General features: G+C 44.9%; 1 protein-coding gene across 1 annotated transcript; it reads right to left on the bottom strand.

Annotated features, from left to right (window-relative positions):
- Positions 1 to 8,302: 8,302 nt before the first annotated feature.
- Positions 8,303 to 18,506, bottom strand: LOC138980154 (neuropeptide S receptor-like). The gene is made up of 2 exons (XM_070352982.1): positions 17,559 to 18,506; positions 8,303 to 8,967 (listed from the first exon to the last, which is right to left on the bottom strand). Exons 1-2 carry the CDS (start codon positions 18,434 to 18,436, stop codon positions 8,577 to 8,579), a joined length of 1,269 nt encoding a protein of 422 aa, XP_070209083.1. The 5' UTR covers positions 18,437 to 18,506; the 3' UTR covers positions 8,303 to 8,576.
- Positions 18,507 to 20,378: the final 1,872 nt, after the last annotated feature.

Below are 20,378 nucleotides of genomic sequence, written 5' to 3'. Positions count from 1 at the left end.
CGCTTTAGCAACTCAAGTGCACACGACAACCATCTAAATAGACTACATGTTCGCAGAAAACACAATACTGAATATAGAGGGAAAAATAACGGCTCTTTTTAAAAGCACTTTTAGTAGTGAAGTACTTTTAGGATTGTTTGGAATTTTTTACCAGCAGACACCCTTTTACTGCTGAGTGTCTTAGTATTGTAAGATGTGTGATTTGAATTTTGGTTTAAAGGTGCCTTTGGTTTGAACACCCCTACCCCTACGAGGCAGAAATACAAAGAAATAGAAGGAAATTGAGCCTATTTGGAACCAGACTTTAGTATGTTCCCATGGGGGGATTCACGGTGCGAATGACACTGCGTCAGCTTTTTCATTTATCTTTAGTATTTTCTTCAACTTTAACTTTTAGGACCATGTATGAGGTTGTGGCAAGCTAAATACACAACACGACGACGTCTCGGAAAAATAGTAAGGATTATATAGGGAAAAACAACAGTGTCAGTTAAAGTCCGTTTTGAAGGTGTTAGTGGTTGGGGATTTTGAAAAGCATCAGACATCAGGCAGATACAATCCTTTCTGCGTGTTCTGGTGCAGAAAGAGTTTTCAGTTTATACATTGGGGTGACCAGTAGATACCATTTTACAACCATACCCCCAAACGACATTTACAGAGCCCAAAGAAGGATTTGGGTCAATTTCAAAGCCATTTTTCCGTATGAAGCGCCAACTTTATATGAAAATGTGTTTAATAAACATCAAAGGACTGAGGTTGAACTTTCTGATAAGGGACATTTTAAACCTAGTCATTGTCACTTCAACGTTGTTCTCTAATATGCCTGGACTAAAAGAATTAGTTCTTCTCCTAAAGGGGGGCTCACACACAGGCGGAGCAAGGGTGGAGCGGAGCAAGACAATTGTCTCCGCTCTCCACCTGCCCTCTCACACACACGCTCCGGTTCTGCTCCGTTCCTGCTCCGATCCTGCTCCGGTAGGGGATTCCCCTATGATATGACGTAGTTTCTCCACTCGCGCTGTCTTATGGGAAATATTTTTACACGTGGATAAGCAGTGGCGGGAAAAAAAACACCGTGATGTTTTATCGCAATTACTGAACATCTTTCTAAATGGACTCTGTGTAAGTCAGTGTGTGTGCGTGTGTGCCAGTGCGTTTGAGAGCTTTTCAGACACACAATAATGTGAGTGTGGGGGTCGGGTGAAGAGAGAGGTGGATTAACAACTGTTGGGACATGTTTTCAGTTTTGGTTCTTTTTTGTTTCATCGAGTTATATCCGAAGCTTCAAAGATGTTCAATGTGTTATTTAGAATAAATAAAGTTTAAATTTGTGTGAGTGCGCTCAGCTCGCTCTCTCGTGCAGTCGGTCCCTTCTGCGGGATGGGTTACACCTTGGAGTAACGTGTTCGGCGGATGGGTCGGAATGCACGAGAGAGGGACCCTGTATCGTGTGGCAGTTGTGTGTGTATGGCCTATTAAGTAAAATATTCCTGCACCTAGATATGTGATTGTTAGCTTTTGTAGTCAGTGTAGTCAGTCAGCTTTTGTACACCAGCGCAGCAGCAGCAAAGTTTTTTGCCAGCTAAGCTGACTTGAAATTTTTACTCAGTTCTTTTCACTTCAAAATTTGTATACGCAGCAGTGCAAAATGACTGCCAGAGACAGTTCCAAATTCAAGTTTGACAAGTGGGTCAAACAGCTCCCTTCTACGGTGGCAGAAATGTTGGTGGAGGCCGGTTTTGACACGCACATCGCACTGGTAAGTGCCACGAGGGCCAGTGTGACTGAACTCAAACTAAAGCCGAGCCACCATGTTGCTACTTTGGCTCTGATACGTGAACTTCAGGGCGACGATGGGCCACTGTCAAGAGAGCAGGCAGCGGCGACATCACCGGCGACGACAGCGGCTACGGCAGCAACGTCCCTCGACAAGTTATTGCAGAGGTCAACGACCGGCACGGGCGCCGCGACGCCGCTGGACGGAGGCCGTGTAGACCTGGATCCTACAGTTTTTCTGAACACACAGCCACGTTCAGGTGAGGCCCTCAAAATAACAGACTTCATCACATACCGGGAGGCGGAACAGCAGGAGATCGAGCTTTGAGAGGGCGTATTCATTCGACTGAGCGCCAATCAAAAAACCAAGCTAGACAATGTTTCGCCTGCCCAGTTTCTAAGTGCCAACGCAAGAATTATGGCGAAACTTATCGAGACCTTTCTTCAGTTATTCAAAGAAAAGAGGAGGTTTTTTGCGAAAGTTTGATCGAATCCTATTCACTCAACCAGTCAACCTGCTTTGGCGATCGATTAATGCGCGGTTGTATAGTTCCGTGCAAATCATTCCATTCTGTTAACACTTCTTGTCAGTTTTCCTATTTTGGACTAAAATCAAGTACACAGATATGCTGTTATTCTGCTGTGGCGGCAAAGGCAGATATTGTGTGTTCTGTATAATGTTTTGGTATCGCTTAGGATAATGTTCTTTTGTCAAATGGGACTAGCAGACGAACTTTTGCACCCGTGTTCCAACGTTAAAAACTGTATGAAGTTCAGTTTTCTGGGGAAAATAGTGTATGAAACCGCTTTATGTTGTTTAAATTGATGAGATGTGTGCATTTGGTTGCGTGTGATCTGTTTATTAAATGAAATATTGTTGAAAACTGACCGTCGGATTGCAGTCTCTTGTCGAAGAAACTGAGTGAAAAGAAGGGAAACTACTCTTGTCGCTAGACAAAGTATGAGTTACTTGCCTTGCGGGAAATTGCTTGTGATGAACGTTTGAGCACGGCAAATCTAGATTCAGAAAACAACCGAACTCATGGATTTTATATGAAGATTCATGTGTTCAGGCCTGTAGTTGTTAATTTAAATGCGGTATGTTTGTATTGTTTGCTCCAGAGATGTATACTTCGTACGTTAGAGCGTTCGGAACTTTTCAGTCGCAAAAAGTAGTACCGAAACAGAAGAACTTCTCAACCCATTGCACTATCGAGGATTCAGGCTGTTGCTGGGTCGTTATTTGTTTGGTTGCTGGGTCATTATCGAAAAATAACTACCCCTACAAGTTTACAGAGGTAAAGAAGCAGAGGGGGGAATAAATATATTTATCCCATGACCTGCCTCTTTGTCTCTGTTAGCTGAGGAGGTGATTATTCTGAATTATCCATCGCAACCATATGGATTACCCATCACAACCGAGTTTTGATCTCTACTCTCATTGGTCATTGTCTTTGATTTCAGAGTACAATTGAATAATGTATAGAAGTCATCTGCATATTCAGAGTTTACAGAATAATGTTTTATGGTGTCAAAGTCAATATCACGTGTAGGTACAGGCCTACATGTGTCAACATTGAGAAAATAAAGAATACTTCATACGATACGCACATTCTGCATGGATTTAAAGAGCGGAGTCGAGATATTTCGCTGGCTGAAGCGACTGCATGGTCAAAGGCATGTTCAACGAGTATCGCGAGTGGGATCAAGGGACGATACTCCCTAATTTTTACACAGACAGCCATCTACACAGAACCGTGAGAGAGAGAGAGAGAGAGAGAGAGAGAGAGAGAGAGAGAGAGAGAGAGAGAGAGAGAGAGAGAGAGAGAGAGAGAGAGAGAGAGAGAGAGAGAGAGAGAGAGAGCAATCAAAACACAACCCAGTCACCTGGTAGTTTGAAAACTCAATCTGAAACTGACATCGATTGTCGAAGGCATGCCTGCGGTGCATAACTCTGGAAAAGTTGTCGTAGCTGGGAACCCGTTGAGATCCATTCCAACGCCAAAAAATTATCAGAAGAGTCACCATGAAGTCAAATCAAACGTTAGGTTTTCTTATTTGGTTATTTGCTTTGGCTTTAAGTGAATTGTTTCGATTGATAGCTGAATCTGCTTGCAACCGTGCTGTTCAAGACTGTTCGAACTGTCGTCTGCTAGACTGGCTTGTGTGAATCCGAGTCGAGTAAACTGCGGGGTTCAGCGACAAATGAGGGAGTGGACTCAAAATGAAAAGAAGAAGACGAAAAGAAGTTGGAGATGCAGTTAAGATATATGGGGATGAGCAGAGGATGTGAGGTGTTAGATGTAGCCAACCTTAGATGTTCAAACTCAAGACCGGGACCAGGGGCGGATCTGGGTTTTGAAAGGGGGGGGTGCAAAGTTCTTTTTTTTTTGTTTGTATCATATTAGCGAAGCGCCGAACCGATGGCGCGAAGCGCCGAACATGCTAGGGGGGTCCGGGGGCATGCCCCCCCGGAATTTTTTTTTAAAAAGGAAGCAAAATTGTGCAATCTGGTGCAATCTGAGCGTGTAAAGTGCTATTTTCAGGTGATACATTTTTCTTCTTTTTTTTTTCTTCTTTTTTTTGTTGTTGTTGTCCCGCTGGGGGGGGGGGGTGCAATTGCACCCATTGCACCCCCCCCAGATCCGCCCCTGGGGACAAAGTAGAAAGCGATGTACCGCAACCGACTCTCAGTGCCGATATACAACTTCCAAGCTTTATTGCTTAACGTCTACACCAGGCGAAGTATTGAAGCTTTGGCTCACCTAAACCCGACGACGACAAAAAACAACACGCACCATACACACACATCTATACATATACATTCTGTAAGTACTCAGCGCTCTCTCGTGACCAGTTTATATCCAGTAGACGAGGTGGAAGAGAGGGGTTCACTAGTCCGAGGGTTCACTAGTCCGAGGGTTCACTAGTCCGAGGGTTCACTAGTCCGAGGGTTCACTAGTCCGAGGGTTCACTAGTCCGAGGGTCCACTAGTCCGAGGGTTCACTAGTCCGAGGGTTCACTATAGACGCTTGAACAAAGGATATTCAATTTGATTTGTTTTTATTTTGTGTGAGTATGTGTGCGTGGCTGTGCGTGTGCGTGCGTGCGTGTGTTTTTCACTGCTGTGGGAACCAAATCGAAGAATACTCTCATAAAAACACTGAGTTGTTTTCATTCAAAAAGATAATGTGGTGTTTTATATTTTGACTGAAGAAATCTCAGACTATTTCCCCCAAGAAACTTAGTTATTTATATTTTGACTGAAGAAAGGATATTAAATTTATCAGGATACCGCCCCGACTGGACAATTACGTGATCGAACTGCCTACAGTTTTTAGTCATATTATATAGCACCTCGGGTTTCCTTTTGCCCGTGAGGGTCAATTAGTTATCCCACCGACCTGAATTATGGAGAGGATCGAGCCTGGGTTGTACTACAGCCTCACACATAATTTCATTGAAATCGGTTCTCAAACATCGGATATCTATTTGCGGACAGACACACACACACACACACACACACACACACACACACACACACCCACACACACACACACACAGACAGACAGACACAGTGAAACCTATATACCGCCTTTTAAGGGGCGGTATAATAACTGGAAAATCAAGCGTCTATAGTAAACCCTAAACTATTGAACCCTCGGACTAGTGAACCCTTGGACTAGTGGGACGAACTGGAAAAATCAAGCGTCTATAGTAAACCCTCGGACTAGTGAACCCTCGGACTAGTGAACCCTCGGACTTGTGAACCCTCGGACTAGTGAACCCTCGGACTAGTGGGACGTTCCCGAGCTGGAATGCTATCAGTTCTATGCCGCGTTCGACGTACGCCATTTACACACTACAACTTTCTTTTAGATTGCCCTCAATACGATAGAGACAGAACCAGAACAATAAGTACTCTCCCCACTGATCAAATTACGATACCAACACTCCTATTTGGTGATGCAAGTTTGTCAAAAGAATTAAATGAATCTGTTTTTGATAAAGTCCAGGAATATATTATTTCAACTGGCCGACTTGGGGCAAAACGAATTTGAGTGCAGTATGCCCCATTCATTATAGATAATTTAAGTCTAAATTTAATTAAGAAGTAACAGCGAATGTTATTGGTATATATGCAATTGTGATGTATACTTATGTACTCTCTCTCTCTCTCGCTTACTCTCTCTCTCTCCCTCTCCTTCCCTCTCTCTCTTTCCCTTTTATATTCTTTGTCCATTCTATTGTCGTGTCCTGTCTCCATTATGCCTTTGCTTTTTGTCAATTAATATGTATATATACATATATATGTATGTTTGCAAATTTTGTTTGTTTCTCGTTTGTTTTGGTTTAAAAAGTACTTGTCGAAGTCTCGTCGCAAGTTATCGTAATCCATATGTGAAATTCTCCCGTTATTAGAGTCACCACCATAAGCTTGAGCTTGTTGATGATCCGTAACATGTACCATGTTCAAATGCATACGAATTGTTGAATAAAAACTGTTTAAACCAACATCACGGTCAGAACAAACATCATGATCGTTGTGCGCTTGGGAATGTCCTTGACCTGGTCACTGACTTCTGAGTTTTTTTCTGTCTGCAGCTGTGTAGTAGTAGTTACCACGGGTCGAGTGGGAGACAAGGTGGCATCTGTTGCAAAGCTGTGTTACGCCCCATTTTGTCGCATCGGCCCATTTTGACGCAATAAGACAACATGGACCATCCTCATGCCCCATTTTATCGCACATTGCCCAAATTGTCGCACCTGCGACAAAATGGGCCGCGAGTGTAGATATTTTGATGTTTAGCTCAGGAAGGCCAGTCCCGTTTGCTTACTTGCATCAGCATAAAAAAACACCTAGTTCATGAGTGTGAGTGGGTATGTGTAGACTTTTGTGTGTATACATTTTCGAGTGTCTCCCCATCTGTCTGTCCAATCGTCCGTCTATTTCAAACTTGTTCACACGATAGTTAGATAATAAATATTTTCAGAGGGGGTTATTGGGGACATGTTTCTGTCTGTCTGTCTGCATAGACAGATACACACACATCAGTTTCATCAAATACTTTTGAAAGACCGAGTGACAGACACACACACACACTAAGAGGGAGGATCATTCACATTACACCGTGGCTGAACATTATTTTTCACCCAAATCTATCCAATATCTCACAACCTTCGTGATGGAAATATGGTAACTCTGACAGATAGGCAGACAGAAAGACAGACATTCAGACAGACAGACAGACAGACAGATGCATGTCCCCATTAACCATTTCTGTAAAACTGGTAACATCCAAAAATCGTGTGAACAAGTTTGATGTAGACGGACGTTTGGACAGACAGACAGACTGACAGACAGACAGATAGACAGACAGACAGACAGACAGACAGACAGACAGATGGAGAGACACTTGAAATTGTAGGTAATGTCGCCAGACACTTCACCCATAGCTATCCAATATCTCACAACCTTCGTGATGGAAATATGGTAACTCTGACAGATAGGCAGACAGAAAGAGAGAGAGAGAGAGAGAGAGATAGAGAGAGCTGTTTCACACTTAGTTTTAGAGACAAACGAATATACGTATGGATGGCAGACGGACAGAAGGACTGACAGATTGGCTAAAGGGCGGACTCTCTGACTGAATGACTAACTGACTGACTGAATAACGGACGGACAGAAGGATGGGAATGTTTGCATACACCATGTCTATAAACAACGGGCTTGTTCAGCAAGTACGACACATTGGGGTATGAGAGTAGACCCGTTATGTCGTAATGCCAAAAAATGGGCCGATGCGATAAAATGAGGCATGAGGGTGGCCCATTTTGTCGCAAAAATCGGCCAATTCTGTCGTAATTTGTCTAATGCGTCAAAATGGGCCGATGCGACAAAATGGGGCGTAACAAAGCTGGTTGTTGTTTGTTCTTCGTCCATATTTTTTTCGGTGACGTTTTATCTTTGACGACAAAGAGCAAGGCACACTACGTTCTGTAACGTATGATACACGTACTTCTTCAGCATACTCGTCGCTTTGTCGTTGTTGAAACTCGGTCTTGACTCTCGCGTTCGATCGCCGCTTTTTGAAATAAAACCAGCAGTTATTTCTTCGAGCTTTTTCTCTTGCAGACGTGAACGTTGCCATGATTTTCTTGTGGTGCCACAGATCACGCACTATTCTTCCATAATTTATGGCACGCCCATGATGACGACACACAGCACATACGCAAGAGCAACCATGCCGTTATAAACAATGACGAAAGCAGAAGACTTGTACTCATCACTGACCGAACACTGAGCGCCAGTAACATTTGAGTCCGGAAAACTTCGCGTGCACTTTCCGGTAAGCACCGCATAAGGCAAGGCAAGAACGAACGAAGCAACGCCACAGAATAGGACACACATGTAGCCGGTTTTCAAAGACAGGTGAATTTTCTGCCGCATGCTGCAAATCATGCACTTTCTGTCTTTCGACAGACACATCAACCAATACGGTAGCAGAGAACAGGACCAAGACAATGGTGACACTTCTTGACATCTTGCAAGCCCACCCAGAGTAAAACGTGGCACTAAAACATATATCTCTACTATTTGCAAAGGAATTGCACATACGTTGATGAGGAAATCACAGTTACTCATGGCCAGAATGCAAGTTCTCGAAACGCTGGGTTAGAACTTCATGTAGTACACATTGAAGACGAGTGTGTTACCCACTATGCCCACTATCATCAACACGACAAGGAACACTATGTTTGGTACTTAGTTGGACACAAACTCCGCGTTTTTTTCTGATTCAGAAATTCATTGATGATGACAATGCATGGAATAACGAGTCTAATTTTGGGCTCTTGGACCCTGTTGTGACGTCATCATTACTTGAGCGACTTGTCCGTGGTGAACTCTCCAGCATGTTCCTTGGAATATCTATTGACGGTGACGGTGACGTTGTTGATGCTGTTGTCCGTGGTGAACTCTCCAGCATGTTCCTTGGAATATCTATTGACGGTGACGGTGACGTTGTTGATGCTGTTGTCCGTGGTGAACTCTCCAGCATGTTCCTTGGAATATCTATTGACGGTGACGGTGCCGTTGTAGAAAATGTTGATGCTATTATTGTTGTAGAAAATGTTGATGTCATCATTGTTGTTCTTGGTGGTGTTGTTTTTACAGCTGCATTTGTATATCTAGAACAAACGAAAAAAACAATCAATATTGTGAGTATGTTCAAACAATTTGCCACACATATAAACACATTGATGGATGGACGTCTAGTGAACACTTTTATCTACATCAGAAACAAATAACATTTTCTAAGAAAGATGAAGAAAATCAAAACAGCTCTAATTTGTAACTGTAATTAATATCACTTAAAGACACAGAGACAGATATGCAAGCAGACTCGGCCGCGCAACACACACACAAACACACACACACACACACACACACACACACACACACACACACACACACACACACACAAACACACACACACACACACACAATCACACACACACGCACACTCAGACACACACAAACACACACACACACACAAACACACACACACACATACACACACACACACAAATACACACACACACACAAACACACACACACACACACACACATACATACATACACACACACACAAACACACACGCACACTCACATAGACACACCCACACATACACATGCACACACACAGACACACAAACACACACACACACACAAACACACACACACACACACACACACACACACACAAACACACACACACACACACACACACACACACACACATACACACACAGAAATCAACCATAATGCACGATACAAAATGTTACACGTCACAATTATACAGTATCAAATAATAGCATATCGCCGATCTGTTCATCCCAATACAGACAGTCGTCTTGATCAACCAGGTACCACTGTGATGTGCTCACAGCTACCTGTCTTGATCTACCAGTTACCATTGTTCTGTGCTCACAGCTACTGGTCTTGATCTTCAAGGTAACACTGTTCTGTGATCAGAGCTACCTGTCTTGATCTACAAGGTAACACTGTTCTGTGTTCACAGCTACCTGTCTTGATCTACAAGGTAACACTGTTCTGTGCTCACAGCTACCTGTCTTGATCTACAAGGTAACACTATTCTGTGCTCACAGCTACCTGTCTTGATCTACAAGGTAACACTGTTCTGTGCTCACAGCTACCTGTCTTGATCTACGAGGTAACACTGCTCCGTGCTCACAGCTACCTGTCTTGATCTACAAGGTAACACTGTTCTGTGCTCACAGCTACCTGTCTTGATCTACAAGGTACCACTGTTCTATGCTCACAGCTACCTGTCTTGACCTACAAGGTACCACAGTTCTGTGCTCACAGCTACCTGTCTTGACCTACAAGGTACCACAGTTCTGTGCTCACAGCGGGAGTATCTCGTTACTCCCCCGCATCGTTACTTCCCCCGGCTCGTTACTCCCCCGGCTTGTTACTAACCCTAACCCTAAGGGGGAGTAACGAGCCGGGGAGTAACGAGCCGGGGGAGTAACGAGCTGACCCCCTCACAGCTACCTGTCTTGATCTACAAGGTACCACTGTTCTGTGCTCACAGCTACCTGTCTTGACCTACAAGGTACCACAGTTATGTGCTCACAGCTACCTGTCTTGATCTACAAGGTACCACTGTTCTGTGCTCACAGCTACCTGTCTTGATCTACAAGGTACCACAGTTCTGTGCTCACAGCTACCTGTCTTGATCTACAAGGTACCACTGTTCTGTGCTCACAGCTACCTGTCTTGACCTACAAGGTACCACAGTTCTGTGCTCACAGCTACCTGTCTTGATCTACAAGGTACCACTGTTCTGTGCTCACAGCTACCTGTCTTGACCTACAAGGTACCACAGTTCTGTGCTCACAGCTACCTGTCTTGATCTACAAGGTACCACTGTTCTGTGCTCACAGCTACCTGTCTTGACCTACAAGGTACCACAGTTCTGTGCTCACAGCTACCTTTCTTGATCTACATGGTACCACTGTTCTGTGCTCACAGCTACCTTTCTTGACCTACAAGGTACCACAGTTCTGTGCTCACAGCTACCTTTCTTGACCTACAAGGTACCACAGTTCTGTGCTCACAGCTACCTTTCTTGATCTACAAGGTACCACTGTTCTGTGCTCACAGCTACCTGTCTTGACCTACAAGGTACCACTGTTCTGTGCTCACAGCTACCTGTCTTGACCTACAAGGTACCACAGTTCTGTGCTCACAGCTACCTTTCTTGATCTACAAGGTACCACAGTTCTGTGCTCACAGCTACCTTTCTTGACCTACAAGGTACCACAGTTCTGTGCTCACAGCTACCTGTCTTGACCTACAAGGTACCACAGTTCTGTGCTCACAGCTACCTTTCTTGATCTACAAGGTACCACAGTTCTGTGCTCACAGCTACCTTTCTTGACCTACAAGGTACCACAGTTCTGTGCTCACAGCTACCTGTCTTGACCTACAAGGTACCACAGTTCTGTGCTCACAGCTACCTGTCTTGATCTACAAGGTACCACTGTTCTGTGCTCACAGTGTCACAAATATGTGAGTAGCATATTTGTGAGGTGAAACCACGTCGTGTTTTTAACCTCCCTAAATAGCGAAGGGCGATGCGTAGCTGACCGGTGAAGCGTTATCTCGAGTTTGGTGCGTTGCACGAGAAAACCATAGCTTGAGATGAGCTGTGTTTTGAGACATGTAGCTGGTCTGGGGTAAATAACGACACAGCGTTTGAGATTTTCAACCGGGAAGGTTGTCGGCGCGTGTCAGACTTGTTCTGGGAACAAGTACTCTTTCAAGAGACGGGTCTATGATTTACTATGTTGTATATTATTGACGTTGGAATACATAGCTGGAGTGTAAAGGTTACGGTGTATACAAAGTGCACCAAATCTTAGTGTGAAGCTTTGAGAGAATTCTTGATGTAATTGTATCACGGTTTTTCATGGGGAATTTCTTGAACATAATTGCTACGCATTTATGTTATGTTTAAGACGGTCATGCTTTGTAGGTGGAGTGTTATTCATAGATTAAGTGTTAGTTACCCAGCCAGCAAGACATTAGCGGCCGATAATCGGCCGAACACCCTTCAAAAAGTCGGGCCGGTGACGTCAAAACATACGACGCGGGTATTGGCCCGACTAACTTTTGCAAAGAGGCAACGAGGCGGCCGACAGGCGGCCGAACACCTGTACTATGGCGGCACGCATCCGGTCCGATGTTAATCGGCCCGATGACTTGTTGGACCTGCGGCCCGACACCTTATGCCGACATCGGGAAGATATCGATTTCAGCGGGAAGACATCGGAACGATGTCGGCCCGCAGGTCCAACAAGCCATCGGGTCGATTAACATCGGACCGGATGCGTGCCGCCATAGTACAGGTGTTCGGCCGCCTGTCGGCCGCCTCTTTGCCTCTTTGCAAAAATTAGTCGGGCCAACACCCGCGTCGTATCTTTTGACATCACCGGCCCGACTTTTTGAAAGGTGTTCGGCCGATTATCGGCCGCTAATGTCTTGCTGGCTGGGTGCAGCTACAGCAGTATGTACCCCCCCCCCCCCCCCGCCCCCCAAGTGTAACAGTGCAAAATTCACTTAAAGCTACAGCTACAGCAGTACAACCCCCCTCCCCCCAGTGTTACAGTGGAAAACAAACCTACAGATACAGATACAGCAGTATGTACAACCCCCTCCCCCCCCCCCCCCAGTGTAACAGTGCAAAACACAACACCAGCTACAGATACAGCAGTATGTAGACCCCCCGCCCTCACTGTAACAGTACAAAACACACCTACAGCTACAGATACAGCCGTATGTACAACCCCCCCCCCCCCCCTCAGTATTACAGTATAAAACACACCTACAGCAACAGATTCAGCATAGTGCAAAAATTACTTACAGCTACAACCGTATGTACACCCCCCTCCCCTTTAGTAACAGTACAAAACACACCTACAGCTACAGTTACAGCAGTATGTATACCCCCCCCCCCCCAATGTAACAGTGCAAAACACACTTACAGCTACAGATTCAGCAGTATGTACACCCCCCCCTCCCCCAACCCAAGTGTAACAGTGCAAAAAACACCTACAGCTCCAGCAGTATGTACCCCCCCCCCCCCCCCAACTGTAACAGCACAAATCGCACCTACTGCTACAGATACAGCAGTGTGTACAACCCCCCCCCCCCCCAGTGTAACAGTGCAAAACACACCTACAGCTACAGCATTAATATGTACAACCCCCACCCCCCCCCCCCCCCCCCCGCCCCCACTGTAACAGTACAAAACTCATTTACAGCTACAGATTCAAAATTATGTACACCCCCCTCCCCCCGCTGCCACCACTGTAACAGTACAAAACATACAACACTCCACCCTCTTCCCTCGTGTAGAGTGCAAAACACACCTAGAGCTACAGATACAGCAGTATACAACCCCAATCCCCCCCCCCCCCCCCCCCTGTGTGCAAAACACACCTACAGCTACAAAAACAGCAGTATGTTCAAACCCTCCCCCCTACTGTAACAGTACATAACACACCTACAGCTACAGCTACAGTTGCATCTATGCTTGGCGCTGGTGGACAATATTCACTTTTTTGGCAAAAACCGCCAGTTTTGGCCAAAAAAAGATTTCGCCAAAACAACCCACACATTTGGCCAAATAAAATAGATTTGGCTATAACTTTTTTGGGGCCAAAACTTTCTATGTAAAAATTTTGGCCAAAACTGTTTATGTTAGCTAAAACGGGAGATTTGGCCAAACTTCTGCCACAAAAAGATTTGGCCAAAAAAAGATTTGGCCAAACAAAAAAGATTTGGCCAAATCTTCACTTTTTTGGCCAAATCTTTTTTGTTTGGCCAAATCTTTTTTTGGCCAAATCTTTTGTATTTGCTGGCGCTGGTGGACAATATTCACTTTTTTGGCCAAATCTCTTTTTGGCCAAAACTTTGCTTTTTTGACCAAAACTTTGCTTTTTTGGCCAATACCGCCAGTTTTGGCCAAAAAAGTGTGTTTTTGGCAAAATAAGTGAATATTGTCCACCAGCGCCAAGCAGCTTGGCGCTGGTGAACAATATTCACTTTTTTGGCCAAAAACGCACTTTTTTGGCCAAAACTGGCGGTTTTGGCCAAAACTAGCGTTTTTGGCCAAAACTATACTTTTTTGGCCAAAACTTTGCTTTTTTGGCCAAAAATGTACGTTTTTGGCCAAAAAAGTGTTTTTTTGGCCAAAAAAGTGAATATTGTCCACCAGCGCCAAGCAGCTTGGCGCTGGTGGACAATATTCACTATTATGGCCAAAAACACACTTTTTTGGCCAAAACTGGTGGTTTTGGCCAAAACTGGCGGTTTTGGCCAAAACTGGCGTTTTTGGCCAAAACTATACTTTTTTGGCCAAAACTTTGCTTTTTGGCCAAAACCGCCAGTTTTGGCCAAAAAAGTGTGTTTTGGGCCAAAAAAGTGAATATTGTCCACCAGCGCCAAGCAGCTTGGCGCTGGTGGACAATTTTCACTTTTTTGGCCAAAACTATAATTTTTTGGCCAAAACTGGCGGTTTTGGCCAAAACTGGCGTTTTTGGCCAAAACTGGCGTTTTTGGCCAAAAAAATGAATATTGTCCATCAGCGCCAAGGGGTACTCAAAGATTTGGCCAAAAAATGAAGTTTTGGCCAAAACTATTTTTTGGCCAAAACTTTCAATGCAAAAGTTTTGGCCAAAAAAATATTTGGCCAAATCTAAAACATTTGGCCAAAAAAGTGAAGATTTGGCCAAATGTTTTAGATTTGGCCAAATATTTTTTGGCCAAAACTTTGCACTTAAAAGTTTTGGCCAAAACTTTGCACTTAAAAGTTTTGGCCAAAACATGTTTTTGGCCAAAAACACACTTGTTGGCCAATAATGTACGTTTTTGGCCAAAAAAGTGTGTTTTTGGCCAAAAAAGTGAATATTGTCCACCAGCGCCAAGCATATACATCAGTATGCACCTCCCCCCCCCCCCCCCAAGTGTAACAGTACAAAACACACCTACAGCTACAGATTCAGCAGTATGTACAACCCCCTCCCCCCCTCCCCCCCCCCCCCCCCAGTGTCACTGTGCAGAACACACATACAGCTACAGATTCAGCAGTTAGTATGTACACCCCCCCCCCCCCAAGTGTGTAACAGTGCAAAACACACCACCAGCTACAGATAGATCAGTATGTACCCCCCCCCCCCCCCAAGTGTTACAATGCAATACACGTCACACCTACAGCTACAGATACATCAGTATGTACACCCCCCCCCCCCCAAGTGTAACAGTGCAAACCACACTTACAGCTACAGATTCAGCAGTATGTACTCCACCCCCCCCCCCCCCCCCAGTGTAACAGTGCAAAAATCACTAACAGCTACAGCAGTATGTACCCCCCCCTCCCCCTACAGCTACAGAAGTATGTTACCCCCCCCCCCCCTGTAACAAGACAATACACACCTACATCTACAGCAGTATGTACACACCCCCCCCCCCCCCCACTGTAACAAGACAAAACACACCTACATCTATATTTACAGCAGTATGTACAACACCCCCCTCCCCCACTGTAACAGGACAACTAACATTGAGAGCCAAAAAAAACCGAAATCACTTACTCGCTCCATCCGTCGGTTGTCCTCGAGTTGACGTCTGAATCTGATTGTCATTGCCAAGAGCCTGACTCACTGGCTACACAACTATTCTCACCGCCACCACGTGGCACTGGGACCAGCACTCAGATTGAGATCCCGAGGCGACATTCGTCTCGGATAACATATCATCAATGTGCTGTCCAACATTCCCAAGAATGTCTCTTCTTTCGATATTAACTTGAACTAAGAAAACAAATAAAATTTGCTCACGCGGGAAAGCAGCAGCCATTTTCACACTCAATCTTGTTTACCGTAAGGAAAGCTATTTGAATATTTCAAGTAAATGATGGCGTATTTTTAAAATGTAAAACTCATGATTTGAGCTCATGCTGTATTTGATTGCAAATATGCAAATAAAACTTACAATTAATTATCCTACTCCTATGTGAAAAAGTCAACAAATATGAATAATTTAGTTTCGCATTTGCATGGTCAGTCTCATAATGTCACGCCGTTGCTGGACCGACGCTTGAACAGGGGACGTAACAAATGTTAAAATAATGATCATCAATTTGTTATCTCCCGTAACTCTGCATAATTTTATCGACAGCAACATTGCGTCGGGCCGATGTCGGGGTTTATTACGTACATTTGCCGAGTTTTACACACAGTCAAACGGTATCGGCGCGACAACGGACGACGACACACGACATATGACGACGTCACCCGACTGAAATCGTCAGTCGGCCGACGAAAGCTTGCTAGCTGGGTTTGGATATTGATATGTGGACGGAATGTGAACGTAGAATGAACGAGAATGTATGAGTGGTACATGAACGTTTGGAAGAAGAGATGGTTTTAGAGAATGTTGTATTAAGACTTGGTTAAATTCTTTAGGAGTTTCCATGAGGGATTTCCATGGCGTGTACTAGGGAGGGTCCTTACACGGGAGAAGCGCGGGACGATGGTGGCGAGCAAGGGACCACATCGGCGCAGATGACTAGACGAGTGGAGTCTTCATCGATACCGGTCGTAGCTGACGACGGTTGTTTTCGCAAATGGCGGAAGGGTTTCTCGGGGAGAAGGGTTTCTCGGGGAGAAACCGTATCGTTACTTCCCCCGGCTCGTTACTCCCCCGGCTTGTTACTAACCCTAACCCTAAGGGGGAGTAACGAGCCGGATGAGTAACGAGCCGGGGGAGTAACGAGCTGACCCCCTCACAACTACCTGTCTTGATCTACAAGGTACCACTGTTCTGTGCTCACAGCTACCTGTCTTGACCTACAAGGTACCACCGTTCTGTGCTCACAGCTACCTGTCTTAATCTACAAGGTACCACTGTTCTGTGCTCACAGCTACCTGTCTTGATCTACAAGGTACCACTGTTCTGTGCTCACAGCTACCTGTCTTGACCTACAAGGTACCACAGGTCTGTGCTCACAGCTACCTGCCTTGATCTACAAGGTACCACTGTTCTGTGCTCACAGCTACCTGTCTTGACCTACAAGGTACCACAGTTCTGTGCTCACAGCTACCTGTCTTGATCTACAAGGTACCACTGTTTTGTGCTCACAGCTACCTGTCTTGATCTACAAGGTACCACTGTTCTGTGCTCACAGCGGGAGCATCTCGTTACTCCCCCGTATCGTTACTTCCCCCGGCTCGTTACTCCCCCGGCTTGTTACTAACCCTAACCCTAAGGGGGAGTAACGAGCCGGGGGAGAAACGAGCCGGGGGAGTAACGAGCTGATCCCCTCATAGCTACCTGTCTTGATTTACAAGGTACCCCTGTTCTGTGCTCACAGCTACCTGTCTTGACCTACAAGGTACCACAGTTCTGAGCTCGCAGCTACCTGTCATGATCTATCAAATATCACTGTTCTGTGCGAACGGCTACCTGTCTTGATTAACCAAGTACCACTGTTCCGTGCCCACAGACACCTGTCTTGATCTACCAGGTACCTTTGTTCTGTGCGCACAGCTACCCGTCTTGATCTATCTATCCGCTGCCATTGTGCTGTGCTCACATCTACCTGTCTTGATCAACCAGGTACCCACACACACACCTACACACACATTACAAAGACAAATGATCACACAGACGGTACAAATGAAATCACCTTCTCTTATCCCAAAACAGACGACGACACTCATTACGAAATCTGCGCGAGCAAAAACAGTAGACGATAGGGTTGACAGCGCTGTTGATGAAATATAAACGCAGACCAATCAGGCTCAAGTTCAGGTCCAAAGACCGCGTGAATTCTCCAGAGGTTCGTTGGTCAAGCATTCTAATGACGAGGTAAGGGAGATAGGAACAAACGAACATCACGGTCAGAACAAACATCATGATCGTTGTGCGCATGGGAACGTCCTTGACCTGGCCTTTGACCGCTGATATTTTTTCTGTCTGCAGCTGTGTAGCAGTTGCCATGGTTTTCTTGTGTTGCCACAGATGATGCACTATTCTCCCATACGACACGCTCATGATGACGACACACAGCACATACGCAAGAGCAACCATGCTGTTATAAACAATGAGAAAAGCAGAAGACTTGTACTCATCACTGAACGAACACTGAGCGCCAGTAATATTTGAGTCCGGAAAACGTCGCGTGCTTTTTCCGATAAGCACCGCATAAGGCAAGGCAAAAACGAAAGAAGCAATGCCACAGAATAGGATACACAAGTACGCGGATTTCAAAGACAGGTATTGTTTGCTGCAGATCGCTTTCTGTCTTTCGACAGACACAGCAACCAATACTTTGGCAGAGAACAGGACCAGGAAAAGTGTGACACTTCTTGACATCTTGCAAGCCCATAAAGAGTAAAACGTGGCATTGAAACATATCTCCGTTATCTGCAAAGGAATTGCACAGACGTTGAGGAGAAAATCAAGGTTAGTCATGGCCAAAATGTAAGTTCTCGAAACGCTGGGTTTGAACCTCCTGTAGTACACATTGAAGGCAAGTGTGTTACCCACTATGCCCGCTACCATTAACACGACAAGAAAAACTATGGTTGGTACTGAGTTGGACACAAACTCCGCGTTTTTCTGATTCAGGAATTCATCCACATTGTCTGGGTTTAATTCCTGTCTCGTGGACCCTGTTGTGACGTCATCATCACTTGAGCGACTCGTCCCTGGTGAACTCTCCAGCATGGCTGTTGGAATGTCTTATGACAATGACGTTGTTGTTGGTGTGGTTGTTGTAGTTGTTGTTTTTGTTGTTGTTGATGTTGTTGTTTTTACAGCTACATTTGTATATCTACAGAACAAACGAAAAATAAAATCAATAGTCTGAGTATGTTCAATTAATTTGCCACACATACAATCAGATTGATGTATACACGTCTAGTGAACACTATTACCTACTACATCAGAAAAAAATAACATTTTCTGAGAATGTTTGTTCTATTAAAACAGCTCTTATGTGTTACTGTAATCAATCTCACCTTATGACAGATATGCAAGCAGACACGGCCTCACACAAAGACGCACAGAGAACACGAACACACACACACACACACACACACACACACACACACACACACACACACACACACACACACTTGATCTACAAGGTGCCACTGTTCTGTGCTCACAATTACCTGTCTTGATCTACCAGGTACTCATGTTCTATGCTCACAGCTTCCCGTCTTGATCTACCAGGTACCACTGTTCTGTGCTCACACTCACAGGTACCCGTCTTGATCTACCAGGTACAACTGCTCTGTGCTCACAGGTACCCGTCTTGATCAACCAGCTACCACTGCTCTGTGCTCACAGGTACCCGTCTTGATCAACCAGCTACCACTGCCCTGTGCTCACAGGTACCCGTCTTGATCTACCAGCTACCACTGTTTTTACAGGGTGCACTCACGCACTCTCATTTGTAGGCCTGCATCACCAGTTACACAGTCATTGACCTGACCTGACTTTCTGCCTGATCTACTCGCGCACTCGACCTGCAGGCAATCTCCCATCCCAGGTTGCACGCTGCACAGGTACAACGGTCTAGCCTCGGGGTTCATTTTGATTTACAGAAAATGTTCTCTAAGGCCTGTCTTACACTGTGCCGAATATCCTTGCGAATATGAACATGTTGTATTCGGCAAAAAAAGAGACGAATGGACAGGAAAAAGTATTGAAAATTCGAAGCGTTACCGATCATTGCGAATGCATACAAATCCATATATACGAATGTCTTGCGGATGTATTACGAACGTTGCGAGTGCTTGCAAACATTTTACGAATAAAGCGCTTATGCAATTCGCATTGTTCGTAATACTGCTCTTATACTGTGCCGAAGTTCCCTTGCGAATAGAATTCACCAATAATTCGTAATGATCGGGGCATGGTCGCAAGACATTCGTAAAGGTTCTTAACCATTCGTCTCTTGTTGCGAATATTAGCAACATGCTCCTAATATTCGCAAGGAATGCATATTCTTCAGTATTCGCAAGCCATAGATTCGTAATCATCGTAAAGGTATTCGTAGCGCTCGCATAGCGTTCGCAATGATCGGTACACATTCGCAAGCACTCGCAACTATTCGTAAGACATTCGCAAGAAATGTGTATATGAACATGTTGTATTTGGCAAAAAAAAAGAGACTAATGGACAGGAAAAATATTGACCATTCGAAGCCTTACGAATCCTTGCGAATGTCTTACGAATGGTTGCGACTGCTTGCGAATGTCTACTGATCATTGCGAATGCATACGAATCTATATTCGCAAGGATATTCGGCACAGTGTAAGACAGGCATAACGACTGTTTGCGAATGCCTTGCGAGCCTGACGAATACATTGCGATGATTACGAATGTTCGCAAGGCACAGTGTGAGACAGGCATAACGAATGGTTGCGAATGTCTTGCGAGCGTTACGAATACATTGCGATGATTACGAATGTCTTGTGAAATCTTACCAGTACGT

The sequence above is a fragment of the Littorina saxatilis genome, linkage group LG11 (genome assembly GCF_037325665.1).
Source record: "Littorina saxatilis isolate snail1 linkage group LG11, US_GU_Lsax_2.0, whole genome shotgun sequence".
Classification (NCBI taxonomy): domain Eukaryota; kingdom Metazoa; phylum Mollusca; class Gastropoda; order Littorinimorpha; family Littorinidae; genus Littorina; species Littorina saxatilis.
This window is presented reverse-complemented; position numbering and strand designations above follow the sequence as displayed.